The sequence below is a fragment of the Arachis ipaensis genome, chromosome B6 (assembly GCF_059453495.1).
Source record: "Arachis ipaensis isolate K30076 ecotype BB chromosome B6, ASM5945349v1, whole genome shotgun sequence".
In the NCBI taxonomy this organism is placed as follows: Eukaryota; Viridiplantae; Streptophyta; class Magnoliopsida; order Fabales; family Fabaceae; genus Arachis; species Arachis ipaensis.
This window is the reverse complement of record NC_142441.1, coordinates 886,373-905,521: the sequence shown is the minus strand read 5'-3', so window position 1 is coordinate 905,521 and position 19,149 is coordinate 886,373. Positions and strand designations below refer to the sequence as shown.

At 26.2% G+C, this 19,149-nt stretch overlaps 1 protein-coding gene across 1 annotated transcript; it reads right to left on the bottom strand.

The window, feature by feature from the left end:
• Positions 1 to 5,018: 5,018 nt before the first annotated feature.
• LOC107645285 (protein WALLS ARE THIN 1-like) lies at positions 5,019 to 9,463 on the bottom strand. The gene is made up of 6 exons (XM_088491571.1): positions 9,102 to 9,463; positions 8,697 to 8,759; positions 8,497 to 8,613; positions 7,299 to 7,710; positions 6,288 to 6,439; positions 5,019 to 5,610 (listed from the first exon to the last, which is right to left on the bottom strand). Exons 1-6 carry the CDS (start codon positions 9,314 to 9,316, stop codon positions 5,409 to 5,411), a joined length of 1,161 nt encoding a protein of 386 aa, XP_088347697.1. The 5' UTR covers positions 9,317 to 9,463; the 3' UTR covers positions 5,019 to 5,408.
• Positions 9,464 to 19,149: the final 9,686 nt, after the last annotated feature.

Here is a 19,149-nt window from a genome sequence, read left to right as displayed (position 1 = left end):
GCCTACTTCCATAGCCAACCCGTCAATCATCTTCTGTCTTACATGTTGCTCCTTGATTTGCAAGTTACAAATATCCCTCTACGGACCCCCTTTTGCTGGTATAACTTGAGTAGACAATAGCTGCCCCAGGGTTTAGATTATTGCATGAGCACACAACCTTTTTCCATAGAGGACACTCTTCTTTAGAGAATCTCCACCACCATTTAAACAACAATGCGGTGTTATGAATCATCGCATCTCCCACACCTAGTCCCCCTAGTTTCTTTGGTGCCTGTATCATCTCCCATTTTACAAGAGTCAATCCAGGTCGTTCGTCGTCCTTCCCCCAAAAGAATCTTCTTTGCAATGAGATTTTTTTTTGGCCACCGTAACTGGCATTTTATACAAGCTCAAATAGTACGTAGGCAGACTATCCAGCTTTCCGGCTTTGCTTAGTACCTTTGCTTTCCACAAACTTAGTTTTTCCTCCACCTTATCTATTACTGGCTTCCACGTTTTTACCAGCCTGGGGTTCGCACCTAGATTAATTCCCAAATATTTTACTGGTAGATTTGCCGCCTGACATCCTAACAACCTGCACATTTGATTGGCCCACTCCTGACTGCAATTTACTGGTATCAAACTAGACTTGTCGAAGTTGATACTCAATTCCGACATGACCTCAAAACACCTCAGAAATCTCTTGTAGTTTCTGACTGTCTCTTCCTCTGGTGGGCAGAACAAGATGGTATCATCAGCAAACTGGAGGTGAGATAGTTCTACATTGTCCCTGCCTACTAATAGAGGAGCTATCCTTCTGTTTCTTACCGCCTCACTTATCATCCTGTTCAGCACATCTACAACGAGGACGAAAAGAAAAGGTGATAACGGGTCGCCTTGTCGAAGCTCTCTTTCCATCTTGAACGGCTTGGAAGGAGCCCCATTAACCATCACAGATATAGAAGCTGATCTAATGCACTCTGTAATCCATGCCCTCCATCTTCTACCGAACCTCATCTTTTCTAGCACAATGTCAACAAAATTCCATTTGACTCTATCATAGGCTTTCTGGAAATCCAATTTGATGATAGCTGATGCCTTCTTCTTCATTTTTAGTGATATTTTAATAATAAATTATAAAAAATGTTACAATGTTCGGTCTTTTTTTTTTTTTTAAAGTTAGATAATTTCATTCATGAAAGCAAAGAAATATAGGCGTTTATATATGAAATAAACAAAAGAAACGAAAGACTCCTAACGCTTTACTATAGATGTAACATCATATAATAATCTAATAAAAGAGTAAAGTGTTCATCAATTAGAAATTGGGAATTTGTTGAAACTCCTTCTGCAGCTTCAAAGTCGACGCCATTATCTATTCCACACTAGTTGATACGTTATCATTAAAGATGAACCTGTTCCTAACTTTTCATAAGAATCAGCTCAAAATTACCATCATCATTTTTTTAGAGGAGCTATTGAATTGGATACGTAAGACTCTTATCCTCAAGTTCTATTCAACATAAAAATCAAAGTCTTCAGTGCCCTTTTTAGCAGCTGGTAAATCCATTTTTAAACAAATTTTTATTAATTTTTCACAATAAAAAATACAATAATTAATTGTTTTTGAAAATTATAAAGTTGAAACTACAATATTCAGCTTGCATAATAAATCTCATAACAAAATTATGACTAATTAAAGAATGTAACCTTTTGTGCATGGCAACGATGATCCGAGTCAAAAATCAATCCACAAGATTGTCAAAGGAACAAATACAGAAACAATATTCTCATAATTAAGTAAGAAATAATTAAAGTGATTCCGCCTCGCCTCAAGAATGCACCATAACTATTATTATGCTCACCATGGTAAATCTTTTTGTATGGTTTTATCTTAGTAATTTAAATTTAAACATTTTAATATATATGAACAAGAACATAATCAATATTTTTAAGATTCTTCCCTAACAGTTTTATCACCTATTTCAAGTTTGCATACAGCTAGTAAAGCAAAAGATAAAAATATGCCATTATTGGGTTTCACCAGAAAAGAAAAAGCACCAATTAAATATCATCCCAATAAAGTAGATTTTCCTTCAAAAAATAACCAGATGTAAGTTTAATGTTAACATTGTTAATTGTTTCTCACAGTATTTTTTAACTTGGCAAACTAATCTGTTATAGATCTGACTTTTATTAAAAAATTTATGTTTAATTACTTTATTGATTCCTATAGTTTCGCAAAATTTTCAATTAGGTCTCTATACTTTTTTTCTTTTAATTGAATCATTGCACCAATTTTTTTTTTTTAATTAGGTCCCTACACTTTTTTTTTCTTTTATTTAGGTCACTATACCAATTCTTTTTTTTTTAGTTAGATCTCTATAAAATTAAGGTAATTACTACTAAGAAGGATTTAATTGAAAAAAAAAATTAGTGAAGGGACCCAATTAAAAAGAAAAAAAAGTATAAGGACCTAATTAAAAATTTCACGAAACTATAAGAACCAACAGAGTAATTAAACCAAAAATTTATCGTTAACTAATGAATTGTTGCATGTATTAACGAAATTCGGACATTAATACTTACTTAAGAGAATAAATGAATTAACTAGTTACTTATAAAATTTGGTGAGCTTAATATTTTGATACATGGCATTTATAATGAGTGCAATTTTCTATTTTAGATACAATTTTGAAATTTTGGGAGGAAATTTAAATCGGAAAAAAAAAACATCACAAAAAAGCGATATCTTATAGTGACGATTTAGCTTATTAATAACTATAATTTTTATAATAATAAGTACTTAATCCAACAACAAAAAAATTAACTTGAGATACATGATGATGGGTATCCTAATGATTTATATCGGCCTTTAATGATATGATCATGGGAACTTTAATTATTAGCTGAATATACTTGAATTTTTCACCTAGAACTTTGTCAACTTGTCATTGTCTTTACAAATATTTAATTAATATATAGACAAATATTAATATTGGATTGTATCCCCTTGGAATTATATATATTGGTCCTTATTTCCTTGCCATTTAGCTCATTGTTAGCGTTTATATTAATGTCTTCTTGTAGGTAGTAATAACTACTAGCAAAACACAATACAAAGTTGATCACTATCTAGCTTTAATTAGAGCGATAAATATTATTGTCTCTTATCTTTGATACTTTCTTATGTGTCTAATTAATCAAAATTTAGCACATGCACACAAGTGTAGCATATCTTACTAAAATATGAAAGAACAATTATTATAGGTGAAAAACTATCAAGAAGTATTAACATAAGGTTTTATATAATTTATTCACAGAAACTATACTTAATTAATCAACATATTTAATTTAATTTACTTTATCTCTAAATACCTATTTTGATCCAAATGAAAAATATCAGACTTGGTTTATTATTATTATTATTATTATTATTATTATTATTAGAGAAAATACCCACTCCCCTTCTCTGCGAGATGTTAAAATAACACTCCCATCTCCTCTATTTATAAAATATATATTCCGCTCCCTTATAACTTTTAAAAAACCTCATCTTTAATCTATTTTAAATTTTTTTGTGTTAACTAATGTTAACTTTATCTATTTTCAAGAAAAAATAAATTATTTTTTACAAAAATATTCTTTAGCAAAAATTTTATTTTTTGTTATTAAATTTTGTTTAGCAAAATATTTTTTAATAAATTATTTTTTTATTAATTAAATTGTATTTTTACCAAAATATTTTTTAAAAAAATTAATAATTAAATTATTTGTTTCTAAGATATCCTCCAAAAAATTTTTAATTATTAAATTATAATTTTACCAAAATTTTTATTAACAATTATTTTTATATTTTACTATTAATTTTTCGATATCAATATATATTATTTTAACATTAAATAAAAAAACTTTACTATTATTAATATGTATAATAATTAATATATATTTATATTAAAAAATAATCTTACTAAGATTTTTTATTTAATGTTAAAATAATATATATTGATATTGAAAAATTAATAGTAAAATATAAAAAAAATTGTTAACGAAAATTTTGGTAAAATTATAATTTAATAATTAAAAAATTATTGAAGGGTATCTTAGAAAAAAATTAATTATTAAATTCTTTTAAAAATATTTTGATAAAAATACAATTTAATCAATAAAAAATAATTTATCAAAGAGTATTTTGGTAAGAAAAATTTAATGATAAAAAATAAAATTTTTGATAAAGGATATTTTTATAAAAAATAATTTATTTTTTCTTGAAAAATGAATAAAGTTAACATTAATTAATACAAAAAATTTAAAATGGATTAAAGAGGAAGTTTTTTAAAAGTTATAAGGAATGGGAATATACATTTTATAAATAGAAGAGATGGAAGTGTCATTTTAGTGTCTCGCAGGAGAGGAGAATGGTATTTTCTATTATTATTATTATTATTATTATTATTATTATTATTATTATTATTATTATTATTATTATTATTATGTGAAAGTATATATAATAATTAGATATGTGTGAAGGATAATAAAAACGAATTAATCCTCTAGAGTTCATGCGGTTACATATGGTCGGCCATTTCTAAAGCACACACTTATAATTTCTAGCATTTTCTTTTTCTTACTTGCATCACATTTCCAACACTCTATACTGCTTTGGTTATATGTGCTAGATTTTGCCCCATTATGGAATCCAGGCAGTGATCATGAATAATTAAACTAAAAGTTATATTATGTACTTATTTATACTAATTTTATATAAAAAACTACATATTATTGAATCATATATTATTTATTATATTGGTAGATTGGATCGGATACTAATGGAATTTATATTTTTATATTAAGTATTTCTCGGAAAGTAATTAAACAGATGTAAATATTGTTAAAATTAAAGTTGTAAATTTTTTTATATATTTTGATAATATTTTTTTAATAATATTTTTTAAAGAACGTTGTTTAATAATAAAAAAATATTATAATTATCGTAATTATCATAATATAATTATACTAAAATGATCATATGTATATTATAAAACAATAAACAATTTATTTCCTTAATCAAACCGTAAAGTAACATTTTTTATAAAAAAGCCATATGGGATTTTCAGGCTCGATGGCCCCACTTCAAGTGACATGCTCCATTACAACAATAATCATCCCCATAAAATATACTTCTAAATGATAACCTACTAACAAAACATTATAATATTTAAATTAACCAAAAAAAGGAAAATAAAATAAAACAAAAACCAAAATGGAGAGGAAGGATGAAAAAAAAAAAAAAAAAAAACACAAAACACACACAAACTTCTTGACATAATTAAGGTGCTAGCTAGTAGCATCTTCTTCTTCTTCTTAGGTTCCAAGAAAATGATGTGGTTTAATTGATGAAGAGATTAGGGTTTTGTTGATGAAGTTAATTAAACATGATTGTCAGTTGATGAAGGGAGGATTAGTGGCTGAGTGAGTGATGATGCTTTGGCATGACTTGAAGCCCTAATAATGCCATGATCTCCATTAATATTATTTGATGCAATTGCAAGTTGTGCAATCCTCTTCTCTTCACTTTTACCCCACAAAACTAGGTAGAGTCCAACCACAATTAGCACTGCCCCAATGATCCTATATATATCAAAATTATTCACAATCTTAATTAGATGATATCATCATTTAAATATTTAAAGATCAAAATGGAAATGAAGACGAAGAGAGAAATGTATCTATAAATAATTGGAAAAATTTTAAGTGTACCGAAAATATCAGTGTTCTAATTGTTTTAACCGTTGATTTTAATTAATATATATTATATATATTTTTTATAATTCAGATCAACAGTTAAAATAACTGGATCACTGGTGTTCCCGATATACTTGAAATTTTTCTTAAATAATTAAATGTTTACTGATTCTATTGGTCCCTATAGTTTTATTAAATTTGTAATTAGATTTTTATTTTTTTTTTCAATTAGGTTCTTACACTACTTTTTATTTGATAATTAGGTCTTTTCTAATATAATAAACATTAGAATTAATTGAATATTTTTTCAGAAATTGAAGTTATTCATAATTAAAAACCTAATTAGATCTTTGGTCGCATGTATTTTAAAAAAAAAAATATTCTGTTAATTTTAATGTTTTTAACATGAAAATAACCTAATTACAAAATTAAAAGTAGTGTAGAAATCTAACTAAAAAATATAGAAACCTAATTAAAAATTTAGTAAAATTACAGAGACTAAAAGAGTAACTAAAGCATAATAAAATTAAAAGAGAGTAATTAATTAAAGAGTTGAGAATTACCCTCCCAAGTAAAACTCTTCTCCAAGAGCAAAGGAAGCCATGATTGCAACAACAAAAGTCTGAACAGGTTGATACACAGCAACGAACACAGGGCCCCCTCTATCAATGCACCATATTTGTACAGCGAATGCAATTCCTGATGCCACCACTCCCTGTTATATAAATTAATTAAGCTATTAATAATTTTAATTATTTATTTATTTATTTTTATCTAACTGTTTACATTTTTGGAATAAATTATTTCATGGCAAGAAGAACCAAAAACTGAAAAGATTATAGAAATTAACTAAAATCAACAAATAGATATTTTATAAAAATTAAAATTTAATGACAAAAATTAAAAGTTCCAATGTTATTAATAGAGTGAATAGTGTAAATACATTGTACACAGAATTATCAATCATACATATACGTAACTAATTTTTAAATTTATTATTTAAAAAATTATTTAAACGTATGAATATAATTAATGTATTAAAATTAAGAATTTAATTTTAATGTATTGTAGTGTAAAATAATTTTATACGTACATTTAATTACAGTACTTTTTATATTAATAGCGTGAAGAAAGACGAATATTATGTAAAACGTTATACAGTGCATCAAAAATAATTAAAAGGGTAAAGTATACTTTTTGTCCCTAAAGTTTGACAAAAGTTTCAAAAATAACCCTAAGTTTTATTTTGTTTCAATTTTATCCCAAAAATTTTCGATTTGCATCAAATATACCCCTGACGGCTAATTTTTTAAAAAGTTTAAGACCAATTCAATAACAATTTCATAAGAACAACCCTCAATACAAGCAAATCAAGCATAATTTCTATGCATCATTGTTAAATTAATCTTAAATTTTTTGAAAATTTAGCCGTCGAGGGTATACTTGATGCAAATCGAAAACTTTTGGGACAAAATTGAAACAAAATAAAATTTAGGAGTATTTTTGAAACATTTGCCAAATTTTAGGGACAAAAAATATACTTTACCCTAATTAAAAAAAATATTATATTATACCGCATATAGAATAGTGAAGGCTTCAGCACCAGAATGGAAAAGCCAAGCTTGATAATCTCTTTCAAAAATGAGAGCAATGAGAATGAATTGCAATAATCCAAAGAAGCAAGTGTATGAAGTGACAGAGAGCCTTGCAGGGTATTTCTTAAGAACAGGTGCTTGCAACACAAGCCAACCAGACCATGACAAACAATGTCCAATTAGGTAAATGCACCCTAGGGTCCAGTTTTTGCCCTCATCAACTGGATCCATTAATGTTGATCTTGTTGTTAATAATAATGTTGTTGATGGTTTTGGAGAGTATATTGTTGGACCCTTGTAGAGTGTGATCACTGTTGCACCAATTACACATAGGATTGTTCCAACTACTTTCGATATTCCATCTTTTCTGTTTAGTCTCACTTGTTCAATCCTGAAATTATAACGAAAATAATTTGGTAACCAAAATAAATTAGTCAAAAACAGTCATAATTTACCTTAATGAATGTTAAATAAGACAAGTTCTTGCTGATTTTTTTTTGTCTTTCTAACATTAGGGGTGAGAACAGGTCAGTTTGGTTCGGGTTTATAGTAAAATTAGAACCGAATCGATCAAAATATAATTAGTTTGGTTTGATTTGGATTTACATTTTTTTGTATATATATCCGAACTAAACCAAACCGATTAAGAACGGATTGGTTCGGTTCGGGTAATTGGGTACCCGATGACTTTGAAATTCATTAAAAAAAAATCAAATTTTTATCTTAAAAATTTAATAAGTATAATAAATATGTAACATCAATAGAAATAATCCAAACATGTTAAACACCAAATACATTAAAAACTAAACTCATTAAAATCCAAACATATTAATAATGAATAATCATTGTCTAATGGAAAATCCATATATATTTTTATTGTTTTTATTTAATTAATATATGATCGAGTTCGTGGGTTGGTTCGGGTTCCACACCCTCAAAACCGATACCGGAACCAATCACTAACAAAAGTCATAAGTTTGGTTCGAGTTGGACCCGATTACCCGTTGATTTCAGAACCAATTTAATTGGTTCGGTTCGGATTCGGACGGAATCGGGTACCCGCTACTCGTGCTCACCCCTATCTAACATAACCGAATTATAGTATCATCATTATTGTTAATTAATACCAAAAATTAATAATTGAATGATTAATTAAGTGTTTAATTAGCTTAATTGCCTGAGTATGGCAGCCATGAGAAATGTAATGGCTGGAACAGAGTTCTGTATTGCTGAAGCGAAGGTAGGTGATGTGTTCTCCAACCCAAGCAAATAGAAACCTTGATTTGCTGTAATCCTGTTTCATTAATACAAAATCATGTTATCAAATCACTAGCATTATCTTAAATAATATAATTATTAATTATTAATTATATATACCCGACAAGTGCCAGAACAAAGAACTGGCCTAGGAAGTTCAGTGTCATCGCTGGCCTCTCCTTCCTGAACAAAAGAAAAAAACAATTTAGCCACTCTATATATTTTTTATTAATGTGTACAAAAATATACAACAAATAAATGTATCTTTTCATAAAAATGTCTCGAACGACAAATTTTAATTAATTAATAATAAACATTATTAAATTTAAAATGTTCTAATTAAATATTACTATTATATTTTTGCATTAGCGACGGATTTTTTGATAATTATATCCGTCTATAATTAGCGACAGATGTAAGTAAATAAATCTGTCGCTAATGCGAAGGATTCTAGTAGTGTATACTTATAGGAATAATAGTAAAAACTTTGTTAAAGGAATAATAATTAATAATAATAATACTAACTTTTCCAAGAAGTATGCAAAGGGAAGAAGGAGAAGCAAAGCAATGATGTTTCTATAAACTGGAAAAACAAGCTTGCTAACTCCCATGTTAAGGGCAGCCCTTGAAACAACATGGAAGCCAGCATATCCAAATTGAAGTGCCAACATTGCTCCATGCAGCTGAAACTTTTCTGGCACTGAGCACCACATTCTCTTAGAAGATCCTGAATCACCCATAATTATGAATATACCCTTCTTAATTATATTGACCAAATATAATTGATTGGAAGAAGACGGGTCTAATAGCTCTATATATATAGCCTCTAATTTTTTATTTTTTATTTTTTTTGGTTTAGCAAAAGAAATTAAGGGTAGGCAGTGGTGAAGAGAATGTGGAAGAAGTGGGAGATATAAATATAGTGAGGAGTGTGAAGAAGGGGGAAAGGTGTGTGTGTTGAATAGAAGGAATGAAATTAGGGTATGGCCCACAAAAACCCTAAAAAAATTGTGGCAACTGTTGGAGTGTGTTGGTAGCTTTAGAAATGTTTTTTAGTTGTCTCCCACATTCTTTGCCAATCCAACCCTTTGGCTGACAAGACAACCCTAACCGCACTTGGGTTAAATATTTTTGCAAAATATATATTATATGGAAACATTTTAAGTGTACTGGGAGTACCGGTACACCAGTTGTTTTATCCGTTGATCTGAATTATAAAAAATATATATAATATATATTAATTAAAATCAACGGTTAAAACAATTGGTGCACCGGTACTTCTCGATGCACTTGAAATGTTTCCTAAATAGAAAAGGGAGTATAGGACTATCTATAGGATTATAGCTATAGGGGCTAAGAGGTGTGTGTTTGAGGACAAAGAGATTAGTTCCATTTAACAATGCTCCAAAGAGATTAGCTAGCTATGGGGCTAAAATATCACAATTCTAGTTGGGATTTTGCAATGAGAATTGTGGCTACTCTTTTCTTTATTATATTGGACTCTAGGGTGTGATTTGTAAAAATATGGGCAAGTTTTGATTAATTTTGTTGATACAGTGTTTTATTGAAAAAGTAAAATCGTGAGTGACAATTTTATTAAACAATATTAAAAAAAAAACAAATTGTTAGTTATGATTTATATTTTGAATTTAAAAAATTGTGAGTTAGGATTTTTATTTTTTAATTTAAAAATTATGAGCCACAATTTTTTTAAGGGAGACACTCCGATAAAGATGTTTAAAACGTTTTTTTTTATAAAGATGTTTCTTATTAACTAAAATTTAATATATATAATTGATTAAATTATATTATTTTTGTCAAAATTAGATCAGACAAATTGATTTGGTCAAAAAATCAATAAACCAAATCTTGAACTGATTTAAATTAATATTCTTTTTTATAAAAAATGACTACAATAATCTTATATAAAAAATGACTAAAATATTTTTATTATATATTTTTTAATTTTAAAAATCCTAAATTCTAGCCCTATAACGACACAAAGAAAAGAAAAGAAAATAATTAGAATTTAGGATTCTTAAAATATATATATATATATATATATATATATATATATATATATATATATATATATATATATATAAGAATATTTTAGTTATTTTTTATAATAGAAATATTGTAATTATTTTTTATAAAAAAATATTAATTTAGACCGATTTAAAGTATAATTTGTCGATTTTTTAGCCAAATCAATTTATCTGATCTAATTTTGATAAAAATAACATAGTTTAATCAATTATATATATTAAATTTTAATTATTTAAAAATATTTTTAAAAAAAGACGTTTTAAGCGTCTTTATCTAAGTGGATTTTTTTTAATACAAATTAATATCTACGTTTTATAGTACTTGACTTACTCACATTACATTTGTAGTAGAATATACTCATTTAAGTTTATATTAGTGCATTATGCAACTTCATTCCCCTTATGAAAATTAATTAGCGGAGAGTTCGTTGTTTGTAGATTGAGTTGAAATATTGTTGATTTTTCTAACTAAATGGATAACGAGTTTAATATTATTTAATATAATTTTAATTTTGGATAAAGTATATTGTGTTATTTTTCATGTAATGCCTTCCAATACTAACATCCAATTATGAAGATATATATATATATAATTAGATGTATAGATACATAACGAATTTTATCGTCATGTTTTTGGTAGAACCTTGCCGTCATCTATAGATAACCCACACGAGTGGAGGTGGTTGCCTCTAAACCCCACCACACCTTATGGACGCTGTTACCCTACAATAGCTACTTGCTTCCATAACCCTTTTTCACAATATTTTTTTTTTAAAATCAAAATTAGGATATATACCCTCAATAATATAATTAATAGTGATTGATATATTACAACTACATTAAAATAGTCACGAATTTTAGAATTGGTATATTGCGACAGTTTGAAACTGCTGTAAAATAAAATGATTCTAAATTCTGATATAACGACGGTTAGGTTAATGGTTGTTAGAAATCACCGTAAATCTTAATTTCGTGCATTAAAAAAGAAAGTGTTCACTTAAACACTGATAATCTATTTTAATTTATGACGAATTAAAACTGCTACAAATTCTTAAAAAACCGCAGTTAATTTCTATATACCTTGTAGCGGCGGTTATATATATGTTTAACTAATGGTTTAAAGTTTAAACTATTGATTAATACTGCTTTATTATAAGAGAATAGTTAGTCATCAAATACGCTCAATTCTCATAAACGAGTGAACCCTTGATTACATGATTTTTTAATTATTTTCACATTCACTAGTTCATTATTCTTCTAGTGTATATAAATATATATGGCGATGATGATGATCTAGTAGTATAGTTTTGTGCTATATCCAGATCAATTATATTCTTTTTAGGGAATTTTATACAATTTCACAAATAATCCATACATATACCACACAAAACTTATAATAATGATGATTGAGATACAATATATGATAAGAACTACATACTTTTTTTTTTCTTGTGACTAGAACTACATACTTTATAACGGTTTAATATTAACAAATAATAATTTTTAGGTATAGTAATATAAATTTCTTTTAACTATAATAACATCCTGAGTTCACTAAAAAAAGGTTGTAGTGGCAAAATTTAGTAGTGATAATATATATTATGATTGTTATTTCTTTTAATTATTTTTTTTATAATTGTTATTTATCATTAGTATTATTTATTATAGTGACAAGTTATAAAATATTTGTCATTATCAAAAAGTCTTAATCGAATAATATCGTTATAATTGTCACTAAAGTTTTATCGATAAGGTATAAGACGACTAATAATTAATTGATGGTTAATATATTAGTGATTATTTTTATTATAATTAAAAATAAAATAAATTACCACTAAAACTCTAAAAGTAATTTTCTTTTGTAGTGGTTGCTATAAAAGATGAAATTTAATATTTTAAAGTTTCTTTACTTGGAAAAAAATGGGGAAGAAACTGGCCGTACGGATATATATATATATATATATATATATATATATATATATATATATTGAAAAAAGTAAAACTAGGAATCGAATGTGGTATTCCTCTTTACTATGAGAAAAGTAATTATATTTGTTGATGGATTCGTTATGCTCGCTTTACGCTACTTTCTTCTCTTATTTTATACATATGCCGGGTAATAAACAATTAATTGGAGAACAAAATTGCAATCACTTTCACTAGAAATATATTAAAGAAATTTAATGAATATTTTTTTTTTTTCCCACTAAGGTTCCCATAGCACAATGTGAGGGTTGGTTTTCTGAAACGAATTTGTTCACTTTAACAGACATGCTGCCCCCTCTCAAATGCGACCACAATCATTCTAAAATTCAAAGAGACATCGATTGATATATCAGACACTTTCATATTTCAAAGTTAAAAAAAAAAAAAAAAAAAAAAAAAAAAAAAAAACAGTGATGGTAATTAGTAATTGATACATTATATGACAAAAGCTGGTGGAGCTATAATAATAAAAATTATTATATAGAGGTAGAATTTTTTTTACTTTTTATTTTTTAATTTGAGTCATTCTATTATGATTACGATTATTCGACATTATTATTATTTACTGCTAGAAATTCTAACATTTTTAACCATCATGATCATGCATCATATATTTAAATTCTGAAACTTTGTTAGTGTGAAGGTGCATGTGTTAGGAATAGTTTAAAGGTTAAATTACACAGTTGGTCCATATATTTTTAATGAAATTGTAAATTGGTCCCTACACTTTAAAAGTTTGTAATTGGATCCCTAAAGAAAATTAAAATTTATGATTTAGTCTCCGCCGTTCAAAAAGTGTTTGATTTAACAGAATATTCTCGGTATATTCTTTATTTTAACAGAATATTCTCAGCATATGCTCAGAATATTCTGTTAAATCAACACTTTTTGAACGGTAAGGACTAAATTGCAAATTTTAATTTTCTTTAGAAATTTAATTACAAACTTTTAAAGTGTAGGGACCAATTTGCAATTTTACTGAAAGTGTAGGAACTAATTGTGTAATTTAACCTAATTTAAATTGTATAAAAAAAGTAAAAAGAAAAAAAGCATAATTTTTCTATTCATTTGCACGTTTGAGAGAGAAAGAGAGAATCTTTTGAAGATCGAAGTGCATATCCATGAATTGTTGTATGTCATCCATGGTCTGCTCTTTAGGGATTTTGCTTCTGAAATAGACTCTGTCACTTTCACTCTTTTCTTTGGACCACTTCTCTTCAATTCAACTATTTCTTTGCACGACTCTTTGTGTTTCAGTGCCTTTTATTTCTTTAAATAAAAAATAATAATTAAAAAGAGTACCTATTTCAGTATATGTATCTCATACATTAGAAAAATTTTGAAGTGTACCGTCATACCAGTATTTCAGTTATTTTTAACTATTGATCTTAATTATAAAAAATATATATAATATACATAATTAAGATTAACGGTTAAAAATCATTAATACACCAGTATGACGGTACACTTAAAATTTTTTTCATACATTATTATTTTGATTTTCAAAAAAATATGATTATTGTAACAAGAATGTTTCTGTATAATTAAAAATCAGTTATTAGATATTTGTGTATCTTTAATATATGTTAATTTATATATTTTTTAATTAAATAATTACCTACTAGAATAATCAAATATGCTATAATAAAATAATTAAATTTGTAATAAAAAATGTTACAATAGCAAATATGTATTTTTTTATGTATAACTACTATGATTGTTATTGTAATATTTTAAGTTGTATTTTATAATATAATATTAAAATGGGATATTATTACTCTTATTTTGATAATGATACTCTTTCTATATACAATTTTATGCATACATACAACGGAAAAAAATTATATTTAGAGTGATATTATAAAAAATAGGAGTAGAATTGTTATTTTTCTATAATATTAACTAATTTAAAATTATCTATTTAAATAAATATAAAAAATTTAAATAATTAAATTCTGTCTTATATATACAAAAAATTTTATAGATCAGCAGGAGGTTAAATCCGTGACAAACACGGTTAAAACAACCTCTACAAATAGATTTCATAATTTAAAATTTGTAGCAAACTGAAAATTATTTCAAGGTTATATGTTAGTTGATTATTAGAGAGATGTTTAATTTAATTTGCATGAAAACGCTACTAAACATCAATGATTAAAGTGTTAATAAAGAAGACACGATGATGTTGATTAGCAAAAGGAAAATCAAATCAATAATCACTTCTTGAATTCGTACGATGTGGTTGCTCTGATATTCCTCCTCAACATGATGTTGAAATTAATAAATAAACCTTTGCAATTATTTTGACCACATGAATCTACCTTATATATTTATCTTTCACCAATTAGTGAAAAATAATACATGAGATCCAAAGAATTAGGGACGAAGATAGAGCAATTCTTAGGAGGGGTCTATATAAAAATATGGTTTAATTACTATGTTGGTCCTTATAGTTTCGTGAAATTTTCAATTAGGTCTCTATATTTTTTTTTAATTGGGTCCTTACACCAAATTTTTTTTTAATTAAGTCCCTTTTAGTAGTAATTGGCTTAATTTTATAGGGATCCAACTAAAAAAAAAAAAGAAATTGGTACAGGAACCTAAATAAAAAGAAATAAAAAAGTGTAAGGACCCAATTAAAAAAAAATTTAGTGCAAGGACTCCATTAAAAGAAAAAAAGTATAAGGACCTAATTAAAAATTTTGTGAAACTATAGGGATCAGCAGAATAATTAAACCTAAAAATATAATTTTAGAAGAAAAAAATTAAAATTAAAGGAGACTAATATAAAAATTAACAACTTTTATACATTAAAATTTTTAATTTAGGGGATCATCGCCCCCTTTCTCAACATTAACCTCCCCTGCAAAGAATATTTTAATAATTAATTATTAGATATATATAGTATAATTAAGTTTTGTTTTTGGGCAAAACAAAAAAGAAATTGCACTCTCTTTTCTATAAAAAGAACTACAAAAATGGTTATTCACAACAATTTTTTTCTATAAATAGAAAAGATGTATAGCTACATATAACAAAAATTGGATAACTACATATAACAAACTAATCAGTTGGAAGGCTGTGTCTTTATGAAAGATTATTATGTTTATATATATATATATATATATATATATATATATATATATATATATATTTGGTAAAAATTCAGGTGAGGTCGACTTCACGTGAAGTTGATACTTGAGAGCCGTTAGATGAAAATTTAATCAAATCAGTCAAATCATTTAACGGCTCTCAGGTATCAACTTCACGTGAAGTCAGCTGCACTTGGGTTTCCACCTTTTTTTTATAGCAGTGCTATTGAATATTATGATGAATGAGAGTTTTAGAATACGGAAATGTTTAGTAACCAAAGAAAATCAGTCAAAAACAGTCATAACTTACCTTATTTAGCTCATTAATTGTTGCGACAATTAATAAATGCTAAATAAGGTAAGTTCTGGCTGTTTTTTTTTTGTCTACCTAACATTACCCTATTGATGGGTTGTGTTTAGTTTTCTTCATGAATAATATGAATGGTGTCAATGGTTGTGGCACAGAATGAATCTTAGTTGAGTGTTAATTAATTAACATTATGAAGTAGTAAGCATGCATATTATGCTTTAATTTGTACACTTGGAATTTCTATAATAATATTATAATAAGATGTTATTATAAGATTATACATAATATATTTGATTTGGACACTGCATCTATATATCTACATGTAAAGTTGATCCTCTTGGACTTGTCTTGTTAGGTATAACTTTATTAAAAAAATTTAAATTTTTTTAGATCTGATCATTTTTTCACATTTAAGTTACTAAATTTTTAATTTATTTTGCAACTAAAATTAAATAGTGTATAAATATATACTGTTTCTAGAGGCTAGCTATATCCATGAACTAGGTGGCGATGCCTCAAAACGTTTGGAGAGCAGAAGTGTGTACAATTATAGAAAACCTAATTAGTTAGTTATTTGTTAAGGTTTTGTATCAATCATCATGTGAAGAAATTATTTTAAGTGATCCAAGAAAACGAAAGATGTTGTATTCTAAATTTTAATTTATTCACACACTACAACAATTCTGACAAATAGTAGTGATTGGTTATTCAAATAGCGAAAGTTTTTTTACTGTCACAAAACGTATAATAGCGGTTGATATACTGAAGATGAGGTGCGACTAAACTTTTAGCAGTGCAACTGTTAGAATAATTACTATTAATAGTATTTTGCGACAAAAATATTTTGCGACAATTAACGGCCGCTGCTATTTTTAAAAATTAATTGATGTCCATGTTAAACCGCCGCTATATCAATAGTATATGTTGTTATCTGCTGCAAAAATACTGCCGCTATTTGTCAAATTTGTTATAATGACAGCCCATTAAATACCGGTTAGAATATTCTTTTCTTTTTGAGCCAATTTGAATGAGAGTTTATTAAAGCTACATTTCCAACATTAGTTTGTTGATAGGGTTCGTAGGGTAGTTTGGTCATTTTCGCCAAGTCTAAACCCTAAACTTCTAAGTACCTAAAATCTTTCGCTGATTTGGGATTGGATAGCATAAGACTCTATATATTAACCTACTAACAATGAAGCCCCAATTAAAAAGTATAGGGTAAGTGAAGTGCACTTGATAATTATTGAGAGAGAGAAAACAGAAAAGAACCTTGTTCTATTTTTATTTGATCTATCTCATGCACAAATTTTTATATCTGTTAGTATGTGTGTATATATATATAAAGCACGGACACTTCGTTGAGTTGTTGTGTCCGCATGTCAGATACATTTCGGACACGATACTCACCGACACGCGTGTCTGATGTGTCCGACTGTATCTTAATAAAAAATAAAAAAATTTTCTCCGGACACACCTAAATACTATCACGTGTCAGCATGTTTTGTCTTATTCTTAACATATATTTTTAAAATAAATTTAGATATAGTATATATTATTATTTATTAAAACAAAAAAATATTTTAAATACTTGATATAATTAAAATAAGACACTAAAAATAATTAAAAATTTTAATTTATATTTTAATATCAATAAAATATCAAAATATCATTACGATTTATCTAAAAAATACTTTATATTTTATATGTATGCGTGTTCCCGTGTCATATAAAATTTTAAAATTCGCGTGTCGGCGTATCACGCGTCGTGTCGTGTCCCGTGTCCGTGTCAGTGTCTATGCATCATAATGTATATATATATATATATATATATATATATATATATATATATATAATATTAGAAGAATTTTGACTAATTTGATGAGGAAAAATTATATAACGACTCAAAAGTTATTAATACTTTTTTTTAGCATGAGTTCCTTTTTTTCCCGCTTTTAATTTCTCTCTCTAGAATTATTAAATCTAATATCACTACAGAAAGATGATTTTGCCCACGTAATGTCGGATTTTTTAGTTCTACTCCCTATACTTTTTTTTCCCTAGTTTTTATCATATAATTATTTATAAAGTTAGTGCTTTAAGCCCTTGGCATGAATTATTTTTCTCAATTAAGTGATGTGGAATTAAATAGAAATTCATGTTATCATCCTATTCTATACATGTCTATCTTATATGTATGGCTTTAACACTATACTATATATTTACCTAGTAATTATTTTAAGCTAGTACCAATATGAGAATCATACACATAGGAAGGATCAAATCCAACATATTAATTTTTTTTAAGAGATCTAAACTATGAACATAATGTATTAAAGAGAAAATAATAAAATTTTATTTTTGGTTTTTATCTCTAATTTATTTTTTTGTTATAAAATTTTAAAAATTAAAATATTAAAAATAAAAATAAAAATAAAAATAAAAATACAAATACAAATACAAATTAAACCAAACGCACCCTTGACTTTTTTAAATTATAGGAAGTACAATCTTTAAAAATTTTATAAGATCAAAAATAAAATTAAAAAAATTGCAGCTGTGGTTAAAACCAAAAAATTTAAATTTTATAGAAATTAGAAAACCTATTTCCTAATTTACAACAAGAGAAAGTAATGGTAAAAAAAGAATATATATATATATATATATATATATATATATATATATATATATATATATATATATAACTCGATAATATGTAATATATACAAATTTCACATAAAATAATAAAAAAAAATTATAAGAAGTCAATTACAATAAAAGCTAATTCAAGTCAATTCCTTATATTTTTAATTTTGAGATTCAAAAAATTAAAGTAGTGGCGAATTGTTTTTTTTTATAACAGACCTATTTTTTAATTAGTTGACTCTAATTAACTACACTTCTAATTGATTTTTTAGCGGAATCAAATCATAAATTATCTCTTGATGATCTTATAATCAAACAAAATGAGCATTTGGGTTTGCTTGAAAGAACCTTACGGTGTGTCTGATTTACATTTTTATTTTTAATTTTTTTTGTTTTTAGAATTTTATAAAAAAAATACATAATGAAAATAATAAAGTTTTATTTTTTATTTTTTATTTCTTATTTTTATTATTTTTTTTACAAAATTCTAAAAA